The 23,596-nt window shown below is 43.7% G+C and overlaps 1 protein-coding gene across 4 annotated transcripts in view; it reads right to left on the minus strand.

Moving 5' to 3' along the window:
• The window catches only part of CCDC33 (coiled-coil domain containing 33), an 86,656-nt gene that overhangs the window by 18,653 nt on the left and 44,407 nt on the right, over positions 1-23,596 (minus strand). For all 4 annotated transcript variants that reach the window (XM_072147841.1, XM_072147842.1, XM_072147843.1 and 1 more), the window contains exons 14-15: positions 654-808; positions 480-528 (exon numbers count right to left, since the gene is read on the minus strand). In XM_072147841.1, the coding sequence (XP_072003942.1) occupies positions 480-528; positions 654-808 (204 nt within the window). The remainder of the gene's footprint in view (positions 1-479; positions 529-653; positions 809-23,596) is intronic.

Genomic DNA, 23,596 nt, shown 5'->3' on the forward strand with positions numbered 1-23,596 from the left:
GTGGCCAGTAGAGGGAGACCCCACTTTATTTTTTAGCTATTAGGAGGCATAAAAATCAATTGTATATCTCTACATCCAATTACTATTGTAGATAGAGTGGCTTGTACCAAACAGACCTCTCACATTAACAGTATCTAATAAGTATTTCTTTTAATTGCAGCCTGGATACGTTTGCATGGATTGTGCTATCATAAAGACCTCTAACATTACAGATTAAAAATCAATGCTGTTCTTACCCTGATTAATTCATTAATAGCTATTGATTTCTGCTCTGATGTGGTGTAAAGGACACTGCCAAAGTATATGGAGATCACTGCTTTCAGGAAGGAAATGCAATGTGCTTTACACATTTTACGCAACTTATCAAGCAAAAATAGTCCTTGTATGTAATAAAGCAGAAGGATAAAATTGATGGAGGTTTTGTGTATGAGATGAGGATTTAATTGTTATATGCACACATACACAGCCTCTCTACTTACTTGTTCCTGATGCTCCATCACAGGGTCCGCAGGCGCTTCCGAATTATTGCTAGAAGAAATCAGAAATGTTTGAGCGTAAGTCCCCCCAGGGGTTACGGGTATGAGATTCCATATCTAAGTAAGTATCAGGACTGTTCCTTCACTCATTTCAGCTTCTGGGGTCACGGGTCTTACCTCAGGTATTGGGGAAGGGGGTTTGTTTTGAGCTGTTTTGATAGATCCACCGGATCAAGGGGCTTAGGTTCTGTTGCTGTCCGTTGAGTCCATGGATCTGGAAGGATATCTGCCAGAGCATTGTAGGGGGGTAGAGAAGGGGCATCTTTCTGTAGCTAAAATAAAGAGCAAGGCCATGTCATGAAATAAATACAGAACATATCCAATGATTTACAACAAAACACAGAGCTAACGGTCATACTTACAGAGGACGAGTATGGTCTATAAAAGATATCCATCAATGAGAAATAGGAAGCCCTCTTCAACTATATAATGTGCTGACATATGCAATGTATCAATTACGGTTTGTAAAATAGATGTGTAACTTTGTGAGTTCCTATATATTTTGCTAGTGTAAAGACATGCACTTCAGAATATGCTGTATGTGTTATATTGAATACATTTCTAGTCATACCCAGAGATAGACACCTAACTAATGTGCACCTAGCTCTATACTTACGAGAGGTAACAGCACTTAACTCTGTCCTGTCTCCTAGAGAGATAAGTGTTGCACAGTTACTAACTCCAACCCAAACACACACCCCTCCTGCCTTTACCAAATAGCAACCACAACCTAAGTTCCCTGGTACTACTTACCCTTTGTAAAGCAGCCAGTGTGGAGGGCAGTCAATAGGCCTCGGGCACAGCTGAATTCCCACACCCTGTTCTCTTCTTTGTTTACTTATCTCTCCTATAATTCCTTCTCTTCATACGCACAGTCATGTCTTTTCTGCCTTCCTTTCTCCCTATACGTGTCTATATGGATTTATTCCACATAGATGCTGCTACTTTATACATTTTCCTATACAATTAAATAATACTGCATGTCATAAAAACTGCATTTCCTGAAATGAATCTCCTTACACTTCTATAATGCACACCTCGCTGTGCATGCAGGTTGTCACAACATAAAATCTCCCTGGAAACTGTCACTAGGAGGCAGAGGGCAGGACTTGGACACTCGTCTGTCTGGAGACAATGTAACTAACCCCTGGGCAGCGGATATAGCATAGCTAATGCATCACGCACAATTACATGCAGACACATGATCATTAGGAAGTAGCATGCCATGATAACAATGTGTTCTGTGTAGCTTGTTATTGTTTCTCATGGGCCGGTATTACTTGACAGCAGAAAAACTTGATATACGCAGTTTCTAAATTATAGTTATAATTTCTAAATTGAAGCAAATAGGAAAAGAATTATAACAAAATTAAGAAAATGACAGGCACAAGAACATTTAAAAGCAATACACTGCTTTGGACCCATATATCGATTGTATCTGTGTCTTTTAGACAGCGCAGGGGGGCCTATTTATCTGGGTTTCTGTGTAAGAAAACTGAAGCCCTGAAATAATAGCAAATGCTAGGGTATCTTGGCAAAGGGTGGAGTTTAACCTTGGCATTCCAATTGAAATTCTCATCAAATTTGGCATGTTTTTAAGCAGTAGGTGGATGAAATTTGCATGTGGATTCAGGGCCAGTATGAGGGCTAAGCAAAGGTAGGCTGCCACTCTCACCTCCCACTCAGGGGGGGAGCTGCCCGACCCTCAATAGTAATCAACCTTCAAGATGCACATACAGCTGATTACTGGACAAAGACAGCATGATGTCACTGCTGCCTGCATCCCCTCTGTGACCCAGACAAAGCCTTCGACTAAAACAATGACGCCGTCGGCACCATCTATGTGATAGAGAAGTTGGCGCAAGAACAAGGAGGAAGCTGCAGGAGTACAGATAGATAAGTATAGATTTTTTATTTTCTGTTGTGCTGGGCTACCTATATGTTGAGGGCATGTGCTGGGCTACAAATATACTGGGGGAGTGGGCTGGGCTACATATATACTGGGTGCCTATGCTGGTCTACGTGGATACTTAGAACATTTGCTGGGCTACAAATATGCTGGGTGTATGTGCTAGGCTACCTATATAGTGGGGGTGAAATCAGGCACAATAACCTTTAATATATTCAATAAAAAAGTACTAAAATACTTCAGACCAAAGCTATGGTGACACCATATAGAAGCAGAGAAATTGCAAACATGGGAAGGCATTTGAAGGCAATCCTAAGGACTTATAAGTGTTTAGGGACTCCTTTTGACTGTCCTTGGGGATCAGGGACAGAGTAGTTATAGGGAGACTTGGATGCAGTGCCTTAATCTACTCCTGGTCTGGGCCCCCCTGTGGCAACAGCAGCTCCATGCTCCTGTTCATCTCCTCGGCTCCTGCTGGGTGAGATCTTTCTGGTTTATTACTAAATGCTTTGGAGATCTTCCTTTTGTGCATAGTGCATCTTGTTTGCTTAACGCTTTCTCTCCATCTATATGATGTCACCAGATGGAGTGTGGCTTTGGTCTGAAGTATTTTAGTACTTTTTATTGAATATATTAAAAGTTTTGTTTTATTCGGCCTGATTTCACCCTTCCTATATGTTGTTTGGCTGGTGAATTTATGTTCATCATTCTGATTGATGTAGTGAACTGATATTGGTCACTTTTGCTGTCCTCTCAGTTCTACCTCCTATAACATCATAGACTAGGTTTTGAGACAAAATTTTCAACCAGCACTTCTGCCAGAGATCTGAGGTAGAAATTTTCCAGTTGCCTATGGAAGCCAATCAGAGATCAATTATAAACAGCTGTACAAAAATGAAACTTGAGCTCTGATTGGTTGCCATGGCCAAGTAGAGCAGTTCTGCTCTCAGACAATTCTGATAAATTTCCCCAGACTTGACAGTCAGAGACAGTCACTGAAAGAGATGATCAGAGACAGTCACTGAAAGAGACGATCAGAGACAGTCACTGAAAGAGATGGTCAGAGAATGTCAGAGACAGAGCTGGTCAGAGACAGTCACTGAAAGAGATGGTGAGAAACCGTCACTGAAAGAGACAGTCAGAGAATGTCCGAAACAGAGATGGTCAGAGACAATAACTTAACCGGTACGCGACCGCCCGCCGTGTATTCACGGCGGCGGTCGCGTCGCGCTGCATGGAGAGGGCTCACGGGCTGAGCCCTCTCCATAGCCGGTAAGTCTTTGCTGCATATTGCAGCAAAGGCTTACCGGTAACATCCGCGATCGGTGCTAGCACCGATCGCGGGTGTTTTCACAGCGTGGGCTGCCGGCAAAGCTGCCGGCAGCCTCAAACAGATAGCGGCGCATGGGCGATCCGTCTCCATGGTAGCCTCGGGTCTTCCGAAGACCCGAGGCTATTTCGTTTTAACCCCTTCATTACAATGTGCTGATAGCACATTGTAATGAATGAGGAAGAAAATCCCCATATACTGCCATACTTTAGTATGGCAGTATATGATAGGATCGATCAGACAACCTAGGGTTAAAGTACCCTAGGGAGTCTGAAAAATAGTATAAATAAAAATAAAAAAAAGTTAAAAAAAAAAAATTATAATAAAAAAACCTAAAATTTCAAATCACCCCCCTTTACCTAGAACTGACATAAATATAAATAAACAGTAAAAATCATAAACACATCAGGTATCGACGCGTCCAAAAATGCCCGATCTATCAAAATATGATAACGTTTTTTCAATGCGTTTAATCCCGTAACGGAAAATAGCGCCCAAAGTCGAAAATGGCACTTTTTTGCCATTTTGAAAAATCTAAAAAAATCTATAAAAAGTGATCAAAAGGTCGTACAGTCCTAAAAATGATATCATTGAAAATATTATCAAATTTCGCAAAAAATGACACCACCCACAGCTCCGTACACCAAAGTATAAAAAAGTTATTAGCGCCAGAAGTTGGAAAAATCAAAAAAATTATTTTTGTACAGGAGGTTTTAATTTTTGTAAATGTATGAAAACATTATCAAACCTATACAAATTTGGTATCCCCTTAATCGTACCGATCCAAAGAATAAAGTAGACATGTCATTTGGGGCGCTCAGTGAAAGACGTAACATCCAAGCCCACAAGAAAATGGCGCAAATGCGTTTTTTCTCCATTTTCATTGCATTTGGAATTTTTTTCCTGCTTCCGAGTACATGGCATGGAATATTTAATACAATCATTATGAAGTGCAATTTGTTACGCAGAAAACAAGCCGTCACACAGCTCTTTACGTGTAAAAATAAAAAAGTTATAGATTTTTGAAGGTGGGGAGTGAAAAATGGACATGAAAAAACAGGAAAGGGCACAAAGATGACAAAGATGGTCAGAGACAGAAACTTTCAGTGACAGAAACAGTCAGTGATGCTCAGAGAGACAGAGAGAGAGTCAGAGAGAGAGAGATGTATATAAAATATTTTTTGTTAATGCATTCTATTTTCTTATAGCTAAGAGCAGTTATTTCCTATCCTGGGTAGTGCCGGGATCTACAGCTAGAATACTAACAGGAGCTGAGGAAAGGACCTGGAGGGCTGGGAAAGGAGAAAGAGAAAATGCTTGTTTTTCCTGACATCACAGAAAGATGATAGCCCTAAAATACAGTTATGTGTCAATATAGTGGGACGGTCACAGTACATACAGACATTGCATACTGTGGGCTGTTTCAAAATGGGAAATATGTTTTTCATATAGTTGTCCTGAAATACATAACTGAATATGGCCGTTTCCTAGCCAACAACTTCTTCTGGACCCAAGAGATCCAGGCCTGACTAATTTCACCTCACTCTAATGACTTCCCTACTCTTCCCTTATAAGCATGTAATTATCAGTGCCTTACTTAGTAGCCACAAGAGATTTTCTAATTTAGAAAATACCAATAAGAAAGAAAATGTGAGTAAACCATGAAAATTATTACAGATAGGGAATGACATATTCATGTACTTTCTTTATACACCCCTCTCTACATAGGAGAGATTGATGAGGGGAATGTTTGGAAGTGTTTAATTTTTGGTGTTTTTAAAACTTAACCCCTTTCAACCACCTCCTTCCAAAAGAGTTTTGGTTTCTGTTGTTGGCATAACAATTTTACTTTCAAGTGGCACCATGTAATATTCCATGCAATGTACTGGGAAGCTGGAAAGGAATTTCTGATGCAATGCAGTATATTGTGAGTTTTCTGCTTCTGAATTAGATTGTCTGAGAGGCTCCTGACTACTATAGCAATGCATTACTGTCCCAGATGAGGCTACGGAGGGAGGGATTGGAGGAATGGTGATTATGCTGTGACAGCCTGTCATATTGCCCATGTTGTTATTGGTCTTGTATTGTACATTCAGTCTGCAATGATATGTTCATACTCATGTCATGCATGCTGCTACCTAGTGGTCAAAGTTTTTATTGTTTGATAATTTGCTTGCTGTATCTTTAAGCTAGCTATCCCATCATGCACTGTTACCCAGATTCTCCTCCTCTTTCTGTGGCATCACTTCCTCCTTACTCATGCTGTCCTCCATTTGTGGCTGTAGCAGACATAAGCATCTTCACTGTGCAGTAGCAATGTGTTTTGACCGCATGGCATGTCATTTCTAAGGTAAAGACATTAAACTGAACCTAAAGCACATCCATTGCATCCTCCCTTCATGCAAATGGCAACGCTGTGGAATGAATGTCAGTGATTTCTACTATCTTCCATCCAGTTTATACGGAGACTGCACTCACAACCTATCAGGGTCTGAATAGTGATCCAAGGCAGTATGGCAGCGCCCAAGTGGCATATAAGTGCTGTGGGAGGTATCTATTGCTGGTGATACGTCCCACAGCAATAGATATCTATTGGAGGTACCTATTGCTGGTGTTAGCAGTGGGTGTGTTCTGTGTAATACAGTGGATACCTGCCCTGTATGGAGAGGGCTCAGTGCCTTCTCCATACATACTTAATGACACTATGGTGTACTATTAAATCCTGTGGACATCATAGTTTTTTCAGAGGGGTCAGATATAACTTGTTTATTGAGACTGAAACTTCACAACTGCGTGCAAAGCTACAGAGGATGCTACTTGTAAAGGACATGTGAGAGGAGAAGATTACTGCTACTGCAGGGTATTCACCAGTGTGCACCTTGGCCAGTAACATAGAAATACATGATAAGGACATCAAATCTTCCCATACTACTCTAGCCTCCGATGTGATGATAGGTCCAGCCTAGAAGGTGGCTATTTTCACAGGGCATTCATCACCATTAAAATATTTGGCAGACAGAAGATAAAGAAAATAGGATTCCTGAAACCGTTAAACCAACATGTGCTAGTTCTAGTACAATAACATTATATGTTGAATGAAAAAACAGTTTTGTGGTTATGTAAAAGATGTTACTTATAAAAACACATTTATTATAAGATGTTGGGTTTCTGAAGACATGATTTATACCACTTTATACAGTAAAAGAACTTATAACTGACATTTGTCTTCTCCTTTGGTACTCCACACCCTTGTCTAGAAATATTTAAACATTCCTTTCTTTCTAGAACCATGTCTACTTTCCCATAAGATCATAAAGATAGAGCATTGCTGGTTCAATGCCTAAGACAAATAAGAACCAGGGAGGAGTTTCTAGGTAAACAAACCCAAAAACCTACAAATTACCTAACATCCATCTTTATTTGAAAAAATATAATATATTATTTTTATATAATATAATATAAGTCATAATATTATATATATTGATATAAGACAAAATGTCTGCAACAATTTGGAGGTGTATGAAAACTGGGAACTAGGAGTTCTACTTCATGGACAATACTGAAGATGAAGATTTAAAAAATTATAAAAAAAGCCATTGTGGCAGGGATCTACTCTGTAAAACCTAATCACTTATGTGGCAGTTAAAACAGAGTGCCTCACTTCTATGCTAGAGATAGGTGAAGGTCCAGGGGTGACACATACATCTATAAGAAATTGTTAACAACTGACTAAAGTTATGATTAAAATATAAAAATTTTCCAATTTTTCTGTTGTGACAATATGTGATAAAAGCTTTCATGTTTTGCTAATTTCAACATTTTGGAATGTGGCATCACCAATTATGTTTATAAAATTTGAGGTGGCCGGAAGCTTTTATATGGTACACCCTACTATTATAACAAAATGCTGCCTCCAAGTTTATCAATAGGGAGAAAGGGAGGAAGGAGGGTGGGGAAGAGTTTAAAGATGGAGCCTTTGATCTCAACCATTTTAGAATGTCCAAACTGATACAGAAATGAATAATCCTACCCCTAATTTCTGCTCTTTGGTTAAAATAATAATCCTGAGCAGCTGAATCATCAGATCGTGTCAGTGATCCGGAGTACAGAATGTTCAGGGAGCAATTGATTCGAGGCTTGTCTAATGTAATCAGGGAACCTCAATCCCTGCGTCTCCAATTTAGATGTCAGTTTCAATTGCAAGCACAAAGCGTTTGATGCTAGCAGAATATTACAGGAAGATCTTTGCTATTGTTTCCTACAAATTAAAACATTTTTTATAGTTTGAAGAGCTGTCCATCCATTTTATATGGAAAAATTGAAAGTAGAGCAAGTGCCCAGGGAATGCAATATAGATAGATTATAAACTATAAATTATAGTTTTACATACAGGAAAGAGTATGTACTTCCTTTTTTTCTGATGACTGTATATATCCATAAAATATGTATCCAAAATAAAAATAAAGAAACCCTCCAAACACTGGATACATATACACTGGAGATGAAATTAGAGAACAATGTACAATCACTTGATTTTTTCAGAAATAATATAATCTTCATTGATCAACATTGGATGGATTTTTTGTAAGTGCTGCACCAGGCAACCACAACAGTGTTCTACAAAATTAACAGTGTCTTACTGGGGTGACATAAAACTGGCAAAGGCCTTGTAAAGCGTACCCCTGCCAATGCTGGACAAGCTGCCTGCTCGCCTACTCCCTCGCTGCTTGTCCCGCAGAAGTACGCCCTCTGCCGCTAGCGCTGTCAGAAGGGAAATACTGTTTCAGCTTGTGCACCAGGGCCTGCTGGTATTCATGCATTCTAACACTCCTTTCCTCTACAGGGATGAGAGTGGAAAGATTTTGCTTGGGTCCAGGAGAGTGAATACCCAGTAACTGGTGCTGGAATAAATTCTTTGAACGCGAGGGTCACAGGATAGGCAGCCTAGCATAAAGTAAGCCATATGCGCCAGAGTCTCAACGCACAAGAATTCACTACCCTCACTGGCCTGACTCTCCACGCTGAACAGTTAAGGACTGAGCAATGGTCCCCTCTTCCGTCTCACCAACATTCTCCTCCTCTTCCTCCTCATCCTACTCCACCTCCTCCGATACGTGCTAAGGAACAGACCAGAGGGTGCTTTGGCTATCAACAAGGGAATCTTCTTCCCCCGCCTCTTGTGACGAGCGAAAAGCTTCCAACTTCATGCTGACCAGAGAGTTTTTCAACAGGCGAAGCAGCGGGATGGTGAGGCTGATGATTGCGGCAACACCACTGACCATCTGTTTTGACTCCTCAAAGTTACTCAGCACCTGACAGATATCAGACATCCACGTTCACTCCTCATTGTAGACTTAAGGAAGCTGACTGACCTGACTACCAGTTCTGGTGGAAGTTGACATCTGGCAGTCTAAAATCGCATAGGAGGCCCGAGAGTCCGTGACTGAGGTAGGCCCCGCAATCCTCGGCGTTGGCAGTATATGAGCGGCCCCAGGGTCAGACTCGGTCCCAGCCTCCACCAAGTTAACCCAATGTGCCATCAGCGATATATAGTGGCCCTGCCCGGCAGCACTCATCCACGTGTCCGTGGTTAGGTGGACCTTGTCAGAAATGGCGTTGGTCAGGGTACGGATGATGTTGTCTGACACGTGCTGGTGCAGGGCTGGGACGGCACATCGGGAAAAGTAGTGGCGGCTGGAGACCGAATACCGAGAGGCGGCCGCCACCAAGAGGTTGTGAAAGGCCTCAGTCTCTACCAGCCTATAGGGCAGCATCTCCAGGCTGAGTAATTTGGAGATGTGGACATTGAGGGCTTGGGCGTGTGGGTGGGTAGAACTGTATTTCCTCTTGTGCTCTAGCTTCTGGGGAATAGACAGCTGAACATTGCGCATGGAGACATTGGTGGACGCTGTGGGGGATTGTAGCGACAAAGGTGTGGTTTTCGCACGGGAGGTGTTTGTGCCGGGGTCCTGGGCAGGGGGCTGACTAGCAGAGGCAGCAAATGACACAGGGGAAGGAGCAGTGGTGGACAGGGTCGGAGCTGAACAGCCTTGGTTCCATTGAGTGGGGTGTTTAGCATTCATATGGCTGCGCATACTGGTGGTGGTTAAGCTAGTAGTGGTGGAACCCCTGCTGATCCTGGTGTGGCACAAGTTTCACACCACAGTCCGTCGGTCATCCGGTGTTTTTTTAAAGAACCTCCAGACTTCAGAAAGTCTAGCCCTCGCCACGGCGCTTCACTACCTGAAACATTTGGTGCTGATGCACCAGCTCTGGCCCTGCCTCTCTGTCTGGCCCCACCACTGCCTCTTCCAACCTGTTTTTGTATAGGACTCGCCACCGTCTCACAAGCACTGTGTTCACCCGTCCTATCAACCCAGCTTGGGTCTGTCACCTCATCATCCTCCGATCCCTCAATCTGCTCCCCCCTCGGACTTCCTGTCCTGACAACAACTTCACCACTGACTACCGTGTCTCCTCATCGTCCGACACCTCTTTACAAACTTCTTCCACTACATCAAGAAGGTCATCATGACCCACAGACTGTGACCGGTGGAAAACCTGGGCACCGGGAAAGAGCTCAGCAGCAACCTGACAAGTGGTTTGTGACTCTGGGAAAACAGTTCCTGAGAGTCAAATGCCAAATTTTCCTGGGAGGGGGAAGACTGGGGGGAAGGAGGTTGAGATGGAGGAGCTGGTGCTCACTTCGGTAACATGGGTGGACTGCTTGGAAGACTGACTGGTGGACAAATGGCTATAAGCATTGTCCGCAATCCACAACATCACCTGTTCGCCTGTTCTGGCTCTACCACGAGTCCCAGTAACTTGAGACATGAAGCTAGGGAGTGTAGCTCTGCGGCGTTCCCCTGCTCCCTCATCAGCAGTTGGTGTCTCACCCGCCCAGGACCACGTCCTCTACCCCTAGCCCTCGGGTTCAACATTTTCAAAGTTAAAGTCTATTATATAGACAAAACAGAAAAATAAACTGTAAAAAAATGTTTGTGTTTTTTTTTTGTGTTTTTGTTTTTTTTATAGATTAAAACGTGCAGAAGAAATCAGACAGCAACCACTGAAGATGATTGCTATGACTAGTTTCTAACCTACACTGACAGCACACAAAAGGATTTTGTGCTGTGACTGAGTGTGACTGAGTGTGTCACTTTAACTTTTGAAAAACGCTAGTGTAGCCCTAACAAGGGCTATTGGGTTCTTGGAGAATCACTTCTGCCTAACAGTAAGGTTCTTGTAGAATCACTCCTGCCTAAGGGTACATTCACACGCGGTATGCCCGCCGTGCGGGCATACCGCCGTGTGCTGGAGGTGAGGAGGAGGTGACCCCTCCTCCCTCCATAGGAAATAGCGGCACAGCGCCGCACATCCGCCGAAAGATCTTTTTGCGGTGTGCGGCCCGGATCCATGTGTGGCACCGGATCCCCGCCGTGCCGCTATTGCTGTCTATGGGGACGTACATGCGGCCGCAAATTTGCGGCCGCATGTACGGCCCCGCAGACGGCAGTGTGAATGAGCCCTAACAGTAACGGCATCCAGACAGAGAATGATCCGAGCAGCGCGGGCAGGGGCTAGTCTATTCCAGGGTCACCGGATTAGGCCAGCCAACCACTGCTATCGACATGTAAGTGTGCCACGTGATGCTGGGTGTACTGCAGAGTGTCCTGGCTTGTGATTGGCTCTGTTTCTGGCCGCCAAAAATGTAAACGCCGTGAGATGACATTTTCTTGAGCAGGCGAAATACTTGTCTGAGCTCCGAGCAGTTGTGAGTATGCTAATGCTCGAACGAGTCAGAAGTTACTTAGTCAGAAGTTACTGGGTTGTGTTTAGGGGCAGGATGGGCAGGACTTATATCTGTGAAACGCTGCATTTTTGTTAATAACAGTGAATTAGAGAATGTGTTATTTTGTTATCCTGCGTACATATAAGAAACTTTGCTTTGTGGAAATACTCCTTTAATACCAATAACTTGCAGGTATCTAAAAGTGTTCCCTAATTTTGATCAGTGAACTTTTACAATTATCTACTTTACATTTTATTCTGTGCTTTAGAATATATACAAGTTATGAAATAAGAGTAAAATACTGATATTTTAAACATACTTGGATATATTCACATAAGGGCAACACAATTGACATTTAGGAAATTATATGTTGTTCTCCAATTTTGATCTCCAGTGTGTATGATAAGCAACAACAGAGTTGTATTGTATGCCAATTAAATAATTAAAGATCTATTTAGCTTGTAATGGAGTTGTTTTAAGTGCTTCAACATTATGCTTAATAAAATTATACATGATACATGTCATGTCATGTGACATGAAAGATTGAAACCTGAAGTAATGTAGAAAACCATAACAAAATATTGAAACAATTCAATTAACATTATGAGCATTGCATTGGAGAATGAATTAATATAAACTATATGATGTGTTTAGTAGTGAAATATATAATTTGTAGTTTACACTATAACAGTGGGCAACAATGATATAAAAAAGAACACCATGAAAGGATAAAATAAGTTACATTATGATTGCTACAAATAACAAATATGTATCTGCTGCATCTGATGTCTAATGTGTTATGGGCACCTTCTTTTTGTCTGCAGTAATCTTTGTAAATAGGTTGGGGGGAACATAAATCACTTGCATTTGTTATCGATCACTTAAAAATAATGGTTATAAATTAGAACTATTTAACCCTAACCAGAACTTTATGTCCTAGACAAAGAGGTCAGTTTAGAATTGATTTGGTTTCCACTTTTTCTCTGGTGACCTGGGCACACAGCGTGAACATCACACTGCATAATGGGACCTTATGAGCAAGTATAATGTTTGCTGAGAAGGAGCAGCAGGATGGAAAAATGTATGAATATATTATTTAACACGCAGAGTAATTTAAACTTTGCCTAAGGCTTATCAACTTCATAAAACGTTCCCATTTCTGTAATAAGAGACATGAAAAAGAATCCCTATTATTCAAAGAGGAAGAATTTATATAATAAAAAGCTGTAAAATGTGACAAAAAATTATATAGTTCAAAAACCACACACACAGAATACTTCTTAAAGGCCGTTCATTTTAATAGAAAAAAGCGAAACATATAAACATTAAATACATTAACCTGTAGAAACTATCTGCAATATTCTATGCATAAATAATAATGATGATGTTAATTATGAAAAAACACCTCAATTTGTGCTAAATGTCAAATCATATGTCTCACAGCCCCACCATGAGTCAGCATGGCCAAAAGTTCTATACAATATATAAATAAATAAATATAACCATCCTATTCTGTTTTTTAGTGCTCCTTATTCTTTATTTTCTAGACCAGCATCCCAGCAGTTGTTACTCTCCCCTTGGCTTTACCCTCTACAAAAACCCTATAAATCTTTCTCTTTCATTATTCTCCACTGTGTTTACAAACGAGGAATCAGGCTTTTAATCAGATTCCCCCCAAGGGACCATAAATCTGTACTGGAGACATGCTTGCTATACTCCCCATCCTCATATAAGCATTGTATCCGATTTATGGAAGACCTCTTTACCCTACAGTTTGTATTCTACTTGTATTACTCACTGTTTTATTCTCATATTTTAAGCATACAGACATGCCTGACGATACAATATGGATTTAATCTTTTGTATAAAAATATTATGGAAAGTAGCAATGGAACATTTCCCATGACATATTCATGGTGGAACATACTTTCACGTGTATGTCTTACTGAACTGATTCCTGTTAGACAAAAGAAATGGGATAAATCATGACTCTGAGGTTCTATATTCATACCTTATTTGTTGTAGAATGAAGAATATCCACCACAGTCCTCTTATATCACAAACCAGAAAATACAAAGAAACTAAATGCAAACTGCAGGCAGCAATGGTGTCTAGTAGAGTGACAAAATACACAGAAAGGAAAATTCTAAAGCCCCTTCTACACTGGCGTTTTTCACGCGTGAGTTCTGCGCGTGCATTTGACGCGCAGAACTTGCATTGCACTCTGTCCCATTGTATTCAATGGGTCTTTCTTCATTAGCGTATATATGTGTGAAGAACACATTGCAGATGTATTTAAACATCTACAATTTGTTCTTCACACACATATATATTGTTCTTCACATGCTATTTTGGCCGCACCGTTCCGCGCGTATCTCCCGACAAGTAAGCAGATGTGCCGAACATCTGTAATCTATTCTGCACTGTGTTCTGCACTGTGTTTTTCTCTTAAATGATCCTGTGGTCACTGTTTTCACTGTGTTCACTAGTTTTATTCTATTCTTCACTGTTCTTCACATCTGCTAACTTGTCGGGAGATAATATAGACTGGGAACAGTGAAGAATAGATCGCAGATGTTTGCAACTTATCAGAAGACATTATTTTTCAATTAAATAACACATTTTAATCCCAAACCATGGTCCCTTTGAAAAATGCTCGATTCTCCCATTGACTTGCGCGTGAAAAATGTGCCGAAAACGCAAAAAAAACGCTAACAACACGCGCGTGAAAAACGCAAAAACGCTAATTACTCCAAGGAAAAATGGAACAAAAACGCAGCCAAAAACGTCAGTTTTTCACGCATTGCACCCTGACGTGAAACGCAACGCTAGTGTGGAAGAGGCCTAAGAAGAAGGTCATAAACCTAGCTGGCCACGGCTAAGGTCATGTACTTGACGCCACAATAGAGAAATGATTGGGCAAATAATACTTATCTAATATTTTTGCAAAAGAAAGTACATATTGGCCGCTAACCCATCTACCATGATGATGTATGGATATGAAGCCTATTGTGAAGCTAAAACAACATTCCATACCAAGAGCAGACCAATAATTGAAATTGTGGTGGTAGTAAGGTCAGTAAGGTTGTTTGAAGAAACTTGAGTTCATTAAGCAATAAAGAATATTAAAGGTTCATGCTCCCTTTTGCCAGCAGGGATTAGCAAAAAGTGTGACATAGAATAGTACCCTGGTCAGCAATAAAATGAAAACTATGGTCAACTGTAAGAATCTTAGTGATTTTGACAAGAGCCAAAATATGGTTTGATGACTGGATTAGGGAATTATCAAAATGTCTGGTCTTATAGGTCAGTGATGGCGAACCTATGGCACGGGTGCCAGAGGTGGTACTCGGAGCCCTTTCAGTGGGCAACCAGGCTTTCACCCCAGGGCAGAGTTCACCAGGCAGTCCCAGACATCTTGAGATGCTGCCCTCTTTTTTTAAGGTGACACATCCTTGACTGATTGGAACTGCAGGAAAAGTGAGAAGCTATAAACAGGGCCAGATTCTTCCTGCACAGAGAGAACCTGGAGAAAAACTATAATGAAGTCTAAATTTGCCCTTGTGCTTTAAATTGTATTGGTGTCCTCAGGGGGCCGAAACAATTTAATGGGAGCAATAAGTTACTGTTTAAATTGTCGTGTTGGCACTTGATGTTAAAATAGTGGGTCTTGGTTGTAGTTTGGGCACCTAGTCTCTAAAAGGTTCGCCATCACTGTTATAGGTTGTTCCCAGTCTGCACTGGTTAATACCTACCAAAAGTTGCCCAAGGGAGGCAAGACAGAGAAATGTAATGGGCAATCAATGTTGATTGATACATGGATAAAAATGTGGTGTAGTCATAATAATGTGGATGTGGTGTAGTGACAATAATAATCACAAATTGTTGCAGTGTGAAGAATTTGTGAACTATTGAGGGTTTTTTTCATGCTAGAAACTGGCGTGGAAGCACTGATAAATCTCCCCCATAGTGTATATAGGACTGTATAACTATGGATGTGTTGGACTGCCAACATTGGCCCTTGTTCGCTGTGAAAAGAGTGTACAAAAGGCATGAAAGAACTAGAAGAAGACCCTGGTGGAGCAATGAAGGCTGGTGGTATGGTTTATGTGGATGAATATTTCGATGGATGTTATTTATCTTTTTTTTTCATCCTGCTTTTTCTGTCTTTCTCGAGTCAATTTTTTGGCGCATTACAATTTTTGCGTCTTTTTGGGGACGTTTTGAAATGTCCGCTGGACATTTGTTTTTCTTCAGTAAGACACATTTATCTTATATTTTTTCTAGATGTGCTAAATGTCGCAAATTACATTTATCACTTCAAAATGTCTACAGTTTGCATCATTTTTTGGCGCAAAAAGCTCCAGTTGAAGCCATACGTAAAGTGTAACCATCATTCTGAACAAAATGATGGTTAAATGATGGGGATCATTCCTCAAAATATTTTGCCTCTCAGTCCTCATTTAGTACCTCTTTTGGCCCATAGCAACCAGGGTTTCCAGCTCTCAAAAAACTACAATCAGCAAGATTGTACGGGACGGGACCTATCTCCTGTCACCTCATCACAAGCACCACTGCTAAACAATGACACCAGACCTATCTATCTATCTATCTATCTATCTATCTATCTATCTATCTATCTATTAGAGATGAGCGAACATACTCGTCCGAGCTTGATGCTCGTTCGAGCATTAGCGTACTCGAAACTGCTCGTTGCTCGGACGAATACTTCGCCCGCTCGAGAAAATGGCAGCTCCCGCCGTTTTGCTTTTTGGCGGCCAGAAACAGAGCCAATCACAAGCCAGGAGACTCTGCACTCCACCCAGCATGACGTGGTACCCTTACACGTCGATAGCAGTGGTTGGCTGGCCAGATCAGGTGACCCTGGGATAGACTAGCCGCTGCCCGCGCTGCTCGGATCATTCTGTGTCTGGATGCCGCTAGGGAGAGAGCTGCTGCTGGTCAGGGAAAGCGTTAGGGTGTTCTATTAGAATAGTGTTAGGCAGGAGTGATTCAACAAGAACCCAACAGCCCTTCTTAGGGCTACAATAACGTTATACTTTTTTTTTTTTGTTTGCTTGTGGCTGGGCTTGCTGGCACTAGTAGTGCAGCTAGTACCATATTGTGAGGAATTTGGAGTGAGACTTGCGACCGCTGTGTTTAGCGCTTAGTGACGCACATATCCATCGCAAAGACCAAAGTGGGAAAATTTATTAGGGGTTGGATTTCAATTAGGCACAGTCTGGCAGTTTCTTTTTATTTTACGTTTATTTTTTCATAACTCAGCGTCATCTCATCAGTGTGCTTTCATACTTGGCTAGAAAATAGCCAAAGGAGAATCCAAACGGCTTACTTACGCCTACAATAGCGTTATATATATTTTATTTCTGGTTGATCTGCTGGTGGCTGTCCTTGCTGCAGTGCATCTACTAGCCAATTGTGAGGAATTTGGAGTGAGACTTGTGACCGCTGTGTTTAGCGCTTAGTGACGCACATATCCATCGCAAAGACCGAAGTGGGAAAATTTATTAGGGGTTGGATTTCAATTAGGCACAGTCTGGCAGTTTCTTTTTATTTTACGTTTATTTTTTCATAACTCAGCATCATCTCATCAGTGTGCTTTCATACTTGGCTAGAAAATAGCCAAAGGAGAATCCAAACGGCTTACTTACGCCTACAATAGCGTTATATATATTTTATTTCTGGTTGATCTGCTGGTGGCTGTCCTTGCTGCAGTGCATCTACTAGCCAATTGTGAGGAATTTGGAGTGAGACTTGCGACCGCTGTGTTTAGCGCTTAGTGACGCACATATCCATCGCAAAGACCGAAGTGGGAAAATTTATTAGGGGTTGGATTTCAATTAGGCACAGTCTGGCAGTTTCTTTTTATTTTACGTTTATTTTTTCATAACTCAGCGTCATCTCATCAGTGTGCTTTCATACTTGGCTAGAAAATAGCCAAAGGAGAATCCAAACGGCTTACTTACGCCTACAATAGCGTTATATATATTTTATTTCTGGTTGATCTGCTGGTGGCTGTCCTTGCTGCAGTGCATCTACTAGCCAATTGTGAGGAATTTATAGTGAGACTTGCGACCGCTGTGTTTAGCGCTTAGTGACGCACATATCCATCGCAAAGACCGAAGTGGGAAAATTTATTAGGGGTTGGATTTCAATTAGGCACAGTCTGGCAGTTTCTATTTATTTTACGTTTATTTTTTCATAACTCAGCATCATCTCATCAGTGTGCTTTCATACTTGGCTAGAAAATAGCCAAAGGAGAATCCAAACGGCTTACTTACGCCTACAATAGCGTTATATATATTTTATTTCTGGTTGATCTGCTGGTGGCTGTCCTTGCTGCAGTGCATCTACTAGCCAATTGTGAGGAATTTGGAGTGAGACTTGCGACCGCTGTGTTTAGCGCTTAGTGACGCACATATCCATCGCAAAGACTGAAGTGGGAAAATTTATTAGGGGTTGGATTTCAATTAGGCACAGTCTGGCAGTTTCTTTTTATTTTACGTTTATTTTTTCATAACTCAGCGTCATCTCATCTGGCATAGCAGTGTGCTTTCATACTTGGCTAGAAAATAGCCATAGCAATAGGATAGCATCGTTTGGTTTTAAAAACTAAAAAACAGAAAAAAACACAAAAAAAACTTTTAAAAAAATTAAAGTTATAACTTTCATTTTCAAAATGTTTAACCCGAGGGCTAGGGGTAGAGGACGAGGGCGGGGACGTGGGCGTCCAACTACTGCAGGGGTCAGAGGCCGTGGTCCTGGGCGGGGTGAGACACCACCTGCTGATGAGGGAGCAGGGGAACGCCGCAGAGCTACACTCCCTAGGTTCATGTCTGAAGTTACTGGGACTCGTGGTAGAGCACTGTTGAGGCCAGAACAGTGCGAACAGGTGATGTCGTGGATTGCCGACAATGCTTCGAGCAATTTGTCCACCAGTCAGTCTTCCACGCAGTCCACCCATGTCACCGAAATCGGCACTCCTCCAGCTCCTGCACCTCAGCCTCCTCCCCCCCAGTCTGCCCCCTCCCAGCAAAATTTGCCATTTGAACCGGCATACTCTGAGGAACTGTTTTCTGGACCCTTCCCACAGTCACAAACCACTTGTCCGGTTGCTGCTGAGCAATTTTCCGATGCCCAGGTTTTCCACCAGTCGCAGTCTGTGGGTGATGATGACCTTCTTGACGTAGTGGAAGAAGTGTGTAAAGAGGTGTCCGACGATGAGGAGACACGGTTGTCAGACAGTGGTGAAGTTGTTGTCAGGGCAGGAAGTCCGAGGGGGGAGCAGACTGAGGGATCGGAGGATGATGAGGTGACAGACCCAAGCTGGGTTGAGAGGCCGGGTGAACACAGTGCTTCTGAGACGGAGGAGAGTCCTCGACCAGAACAGGTTGGAAGAGGCAGTGGTGGGGCCAGACGGAGAGGCAGGGCCAGAGCAGGTGCATCAGCGCCAAATGTGTCACGTAGTGAAGCTCCCGTGGCGAGGGCTCCCGCGGCGAGGGCTAGATTTTCAGAAGTCTGGAGGTTCTTTAAGGAAACACCGGATGACCGACGGACTGTGGTGTGCAACCTTTGCCAAACCAGGATCAGCAGGGGTTCCACCACTACTAGCTTAACTACCACCAGTATGCGCAGGCATATGAATGCTAAACACCCCACTCAGTGGCACCAAGCCCGTTCACCTCCGGCCGTGCACACCACTGCTCCTTCCCCTGTTTCAGCTGATAGTCAGCCCCCTGCCCAGGACCCTGGCACAAAAACCCCATCGTCGCCTCCACGATCCTCCACAGCATCCACCAGCGTTCAGCTCTCCATACCCCAGACGCTGGAGCGGAAACGTAAATATAGTGCAACCCACCTGCACGCCCAAGCCCTTAATGTCCACATCTCCAGATTGCTTAGCCTGGAGATGCTGCCCTATAGGCTAGTAGAGACCGAGGCCTTTCGCAACCTCATGGCGGCGGCCACCCCTCGGTATTTGGTCCCCAGCCGCCACTACTTTTCCCGATGTGCCGTCCCAGCCCTGCACCAGCACGTGTCAGACAACATCATCCGTGCCCTGACCAACGCCGTTTCTGACAAGGTCCACCTGACCACGGACACGTGGACGAGTGCTGCCGGGCAGGGCCACTATATATCGCTGACGGCACATTGGGTTAACTTGGTGGAGGCTGGGACCGAGTCTGACCCTGCGGCTGGTCATATACTGCCGACGACGAGGATTGCGGGGCCTACCTCGGTCCAGGTCTTTCAGGCCTACTATGCCTCCTCCTCCTCCCACCCCTCCTCCACCTCCTCCTCCGAACTACCATCCGTGGGCATGGCGCCATCAGTCGGTAGCTCTAGGCACAGCAGCAGTGCCGTCGCTAAGCGACAGCAGGCGGTGCTCAAACTGCTGAGCCTAGGCGATAAAAGGCACACCGCCCAAGAACTATTACAGGGCATCACGGCGCAGACTGATCTGTGGCTGGCACCGCTGAACCTGAAGCCAGGCATGGTTGTGTGTGACAACGGCCGTAACCTGGTGGCGGCTCTGCAACTCGGCAGACTGACACATGTGCCATGCCTGGCCCATGTGTTAAATCTGATAGTTCAGCTTTTCCTCAAGACATACCCCAATCTGTCTGATTTGCTCACGAAGGTGCGCCGCATCTGTGCGCATTTCAGGAAGTCCAGCACAGATGCTGCCACTCTCAGGGCAGCGCAGCGCCGCCTCCAACTGCCCGCTCACCGACTGTTGTGCGACGTGCCCACGAGGTGGAATTCAACATTAACCATGTTATTCAGAGTTTACCAGCAGCGCAGAGCGATTGTAGACTGCCAGATGTCAACTTCCACCAGAACTGGTAGTCAGGTCAGTCAGCTTCCTCAAGTCTACAATGAGGAGTGGACGTGGATGTCTGATATCTGTCAGGTGCTGAGTAACTTTGAGGAGTCAACACAGATGGTCAGTGGCGATGCCGCCATCATCAGCCTCACCATCCCGCTGCTTGGCCTGTTGAAAAACTCTCTGATCAGCATGAAGTCGGAAGCTTTGCGCTCGTCACAAGAGACGGGGGAAGAAGATTCCCTTGTTGATAGCCAAAGCACCCTTAGGTCTGTTTCTCAGCGCATATCGGAGGAGGTGGAGGTGGAGGAGGAAGAGGAGGAGAATGTTGGCGAGACACAAGAGGGGACCATTGTTCAGTCCTTCACTGTTCAGCGTGTATGGGCAGAAAAAGAGGAGTTGGAGGAGTTGGAGGAGGAGGAAATGGACAGTCAGGCCAGTGAGGGGAGTGAATTCTTACGCGTTGGTACTCTGGCGCATATGGCAGATTTCATGCTAGGCTGCCTATCCCGTGACCCTCGCGTTCAAAGAATTTATTCCAGCACCGATTACTGGGTATTCACTCTCCTGGACCCACGGTACAAGCAAAATCTTTCCACTCTCATCCCTGGAGAGGAAAGGAGTGTGAGAATGCATGAATACCAGCAGGCCCTGGTGCACAAGCTGAAACACTATTTCCCTTCTGACAGCACTAGCGGCAGAGTGCGTAGTTCTGCGGGACAAGTAGCGAGGGAGAGTAGGCGAGCAGGCAGCTTGTCCAGCACTGGCAAGGGTACGCTTTACAAGGCTTTTGCCAGCTTTATGTCACCCCAGCAAGACACTGTCACCTGTCCCCAGTCTCGGCAGAGTAGGGCTGATCTTTACAGAAAGATGGTGAGGGAGTACGTAGCTGACCATACCATCGTCCTAAATGATCACACAGCTCCCTACAACTACTGGGTTTCAAAGCTGGACATGTGGCACGAACTGGCGCTGTACGCCTTGGAGGTTCTTGCCTGCCCTGCCGCTAGCGTGTTGTCCGAGCGGGTTTTCAGTGCAGCTGGTGGCATCATCACCGATAAGTGTACACGCCTGTCGACTGACAGCGCTGACAGGCTGACACTTATTAAGATGAATAAAGCCTGGATTTCTCATAATTTCCAATCTCCACCAGGTGAAGGAAGCTCAACCTGAATAATTTATGCACTCCTCCTCCTCCTCATTTTCCTCCTTCTCCTCCTCTTTGTACACTAAAGTAGAGGAAACTGGCTATTTTTTGACAGGGCCCACTGGCTCTAGCTATAGTACTTTATGCATTTAATTTTTCTGGAGGGCCACCTACCCGGTCCTCTGTTTTAAACAATTTTTGGGAGTGCCACATACAGGCACTCAATCTATTCAATTTTTCTGGAGGGCCACCTACCTGCTCCTCTGGTTTGAAAACTTTTTTTTGGACTGCCACATACAGGCACTCAATCTATTTCATTTTTCTGGAGGGCCACCTACCTGCTCCTCTGGTTTGAAAACTTTTTTGGACTGCCACATACAGGCACTCAATCTATTTCATTTTTCTGGAGGGCCACCTACCTGCTCCTCTGGTTTGAAAACTTTTTTGGACTGCCACATACAGGCACTCAATCTATTTCATTTTTCTGGAGGGCCACCTACCTGCTCCTCTGGTTTGAAAACTTTTTTGGACTGCCACATACAGGCACTCAATCTATTTCATTTTTCTGGAGGGCCACCTACCTGCTCCTCTGGTTTGAAAACTTTTTTGGACTGCCACATACAGGCACTATCCAAATTAAATTGTCTCCATAGCAGCCTCCACACGTTGTCTCCATTGCTACCTCCAAAAGTCGTCCATATAGCTGCCTCCATACATCGTCCCCTTATCAAACGAGGTGTGTCAGGCAGAAATTTGGGTTGTTTTCATGGATTCCACATCAAAGTTGTTAACTTTGTCGCCACCCTGCTGTGTTATCCACAAAATATACTGGCAAACTTTTATCATTTACCAATATTATTTCAGCGCTTCTTGCGCATCTGTTTACATTCCCCTCACCCGCCATATCCTAAACTTATAAGAACGCTACTACACTTGATCTTATACAAAAGGTTCTTAGAAGTGCTGTTTGGGGAGTAGCCTAGAGACAGGGGCTTGGATTGGCGAAAGCTCGCCTGGCAGCGGAACGCCAGCTCCATGCGCATCATGCGCTTCTTGCGCATCTGTTTACATTCCCCTCACCCGCCATATCCCAAACTTATAAGAACGCTACTACACTTAACTTGGTGCAGGCTGGGACCGAGTCTGACCCTGGGGCTGGTCATATACTGCCGACGCAGAGGATTGCGGGGCCTACCTCGGTCCAGGTCTCAAAGGCCTAGTATACCTCCTCCTCCTCCCACCCCTCCTCCACCTCCTCCGAATTACCATCCGTGGCCATGGCGCCATCAGTCGGTAGCTCTAGGCACAGCAGCAGTGCCGTCGCTAAGCGACAGCAGGCGGTGCTCAAACTGCTGAGCCTAGGCGATAAAAGGCACACCGCCCAAGAGCTATTACAGGGCATTCCACATCAAACTTGTTAACTTTGTCGCCACCCTGCTGTGTAATCCACAAAATATACTGGCAAACTTTTATCATTTACCGATATTATTTCAGCGCTTCTTGCGCATCTGTTTACATTCCCCTCACCCGCCATATCCCAAACTTATAAGAACGCTACTACACTTGATCTTATACAAAAGGTTCTTAGAAGTGCTGTTTGGGGAGTAGCCTAGAGACAGGGGCTTGGATTGGCGAAAGCTCGCCTGGAAGCGGAGCGCCAGCTCCATCCCAAGATCCAACTAACATAGTTTTAACTGCAGCACCTTTAATCTACTACTAGTTCACTGCCTCCTTAATAATAATAATAATAATCTTTATTTATATAGCGCCATCATATTCCGTAGCGCTTTACAAATCATAGGAAACAAATACAAATGTAATGTAGCAGAGCACAACATTTGTATGGAACAACAGGAGTGAGGTCCCTGCTCGCCAGAGCTTACGGTTTATGAAGATGATGGGGTAACACGAGGTAAAAGAATATTTAATGGTCAAGCCATTCTTCTTAGGGAATAGAACAAAATATAATAAATGGAATTGCTGTCGCTTGAACCACTCAGCCGTCATCTTATATACCAGGTCCAGGGTGAATGG

The sequence above is a fragment of the Engystomops pustulosus genome, chromosome 4 (assembly GCF_040894005.1).
Source record: "Engystomops pustulosus chromosome 4, aEngPut4.maternal, whole genome shotgun sequence".
NCBI lineage: Eukaryota > Metazoa > Chordata > Amphibia > Anura > Leptodactylidae > Engystomops > Engystomops pustulosus.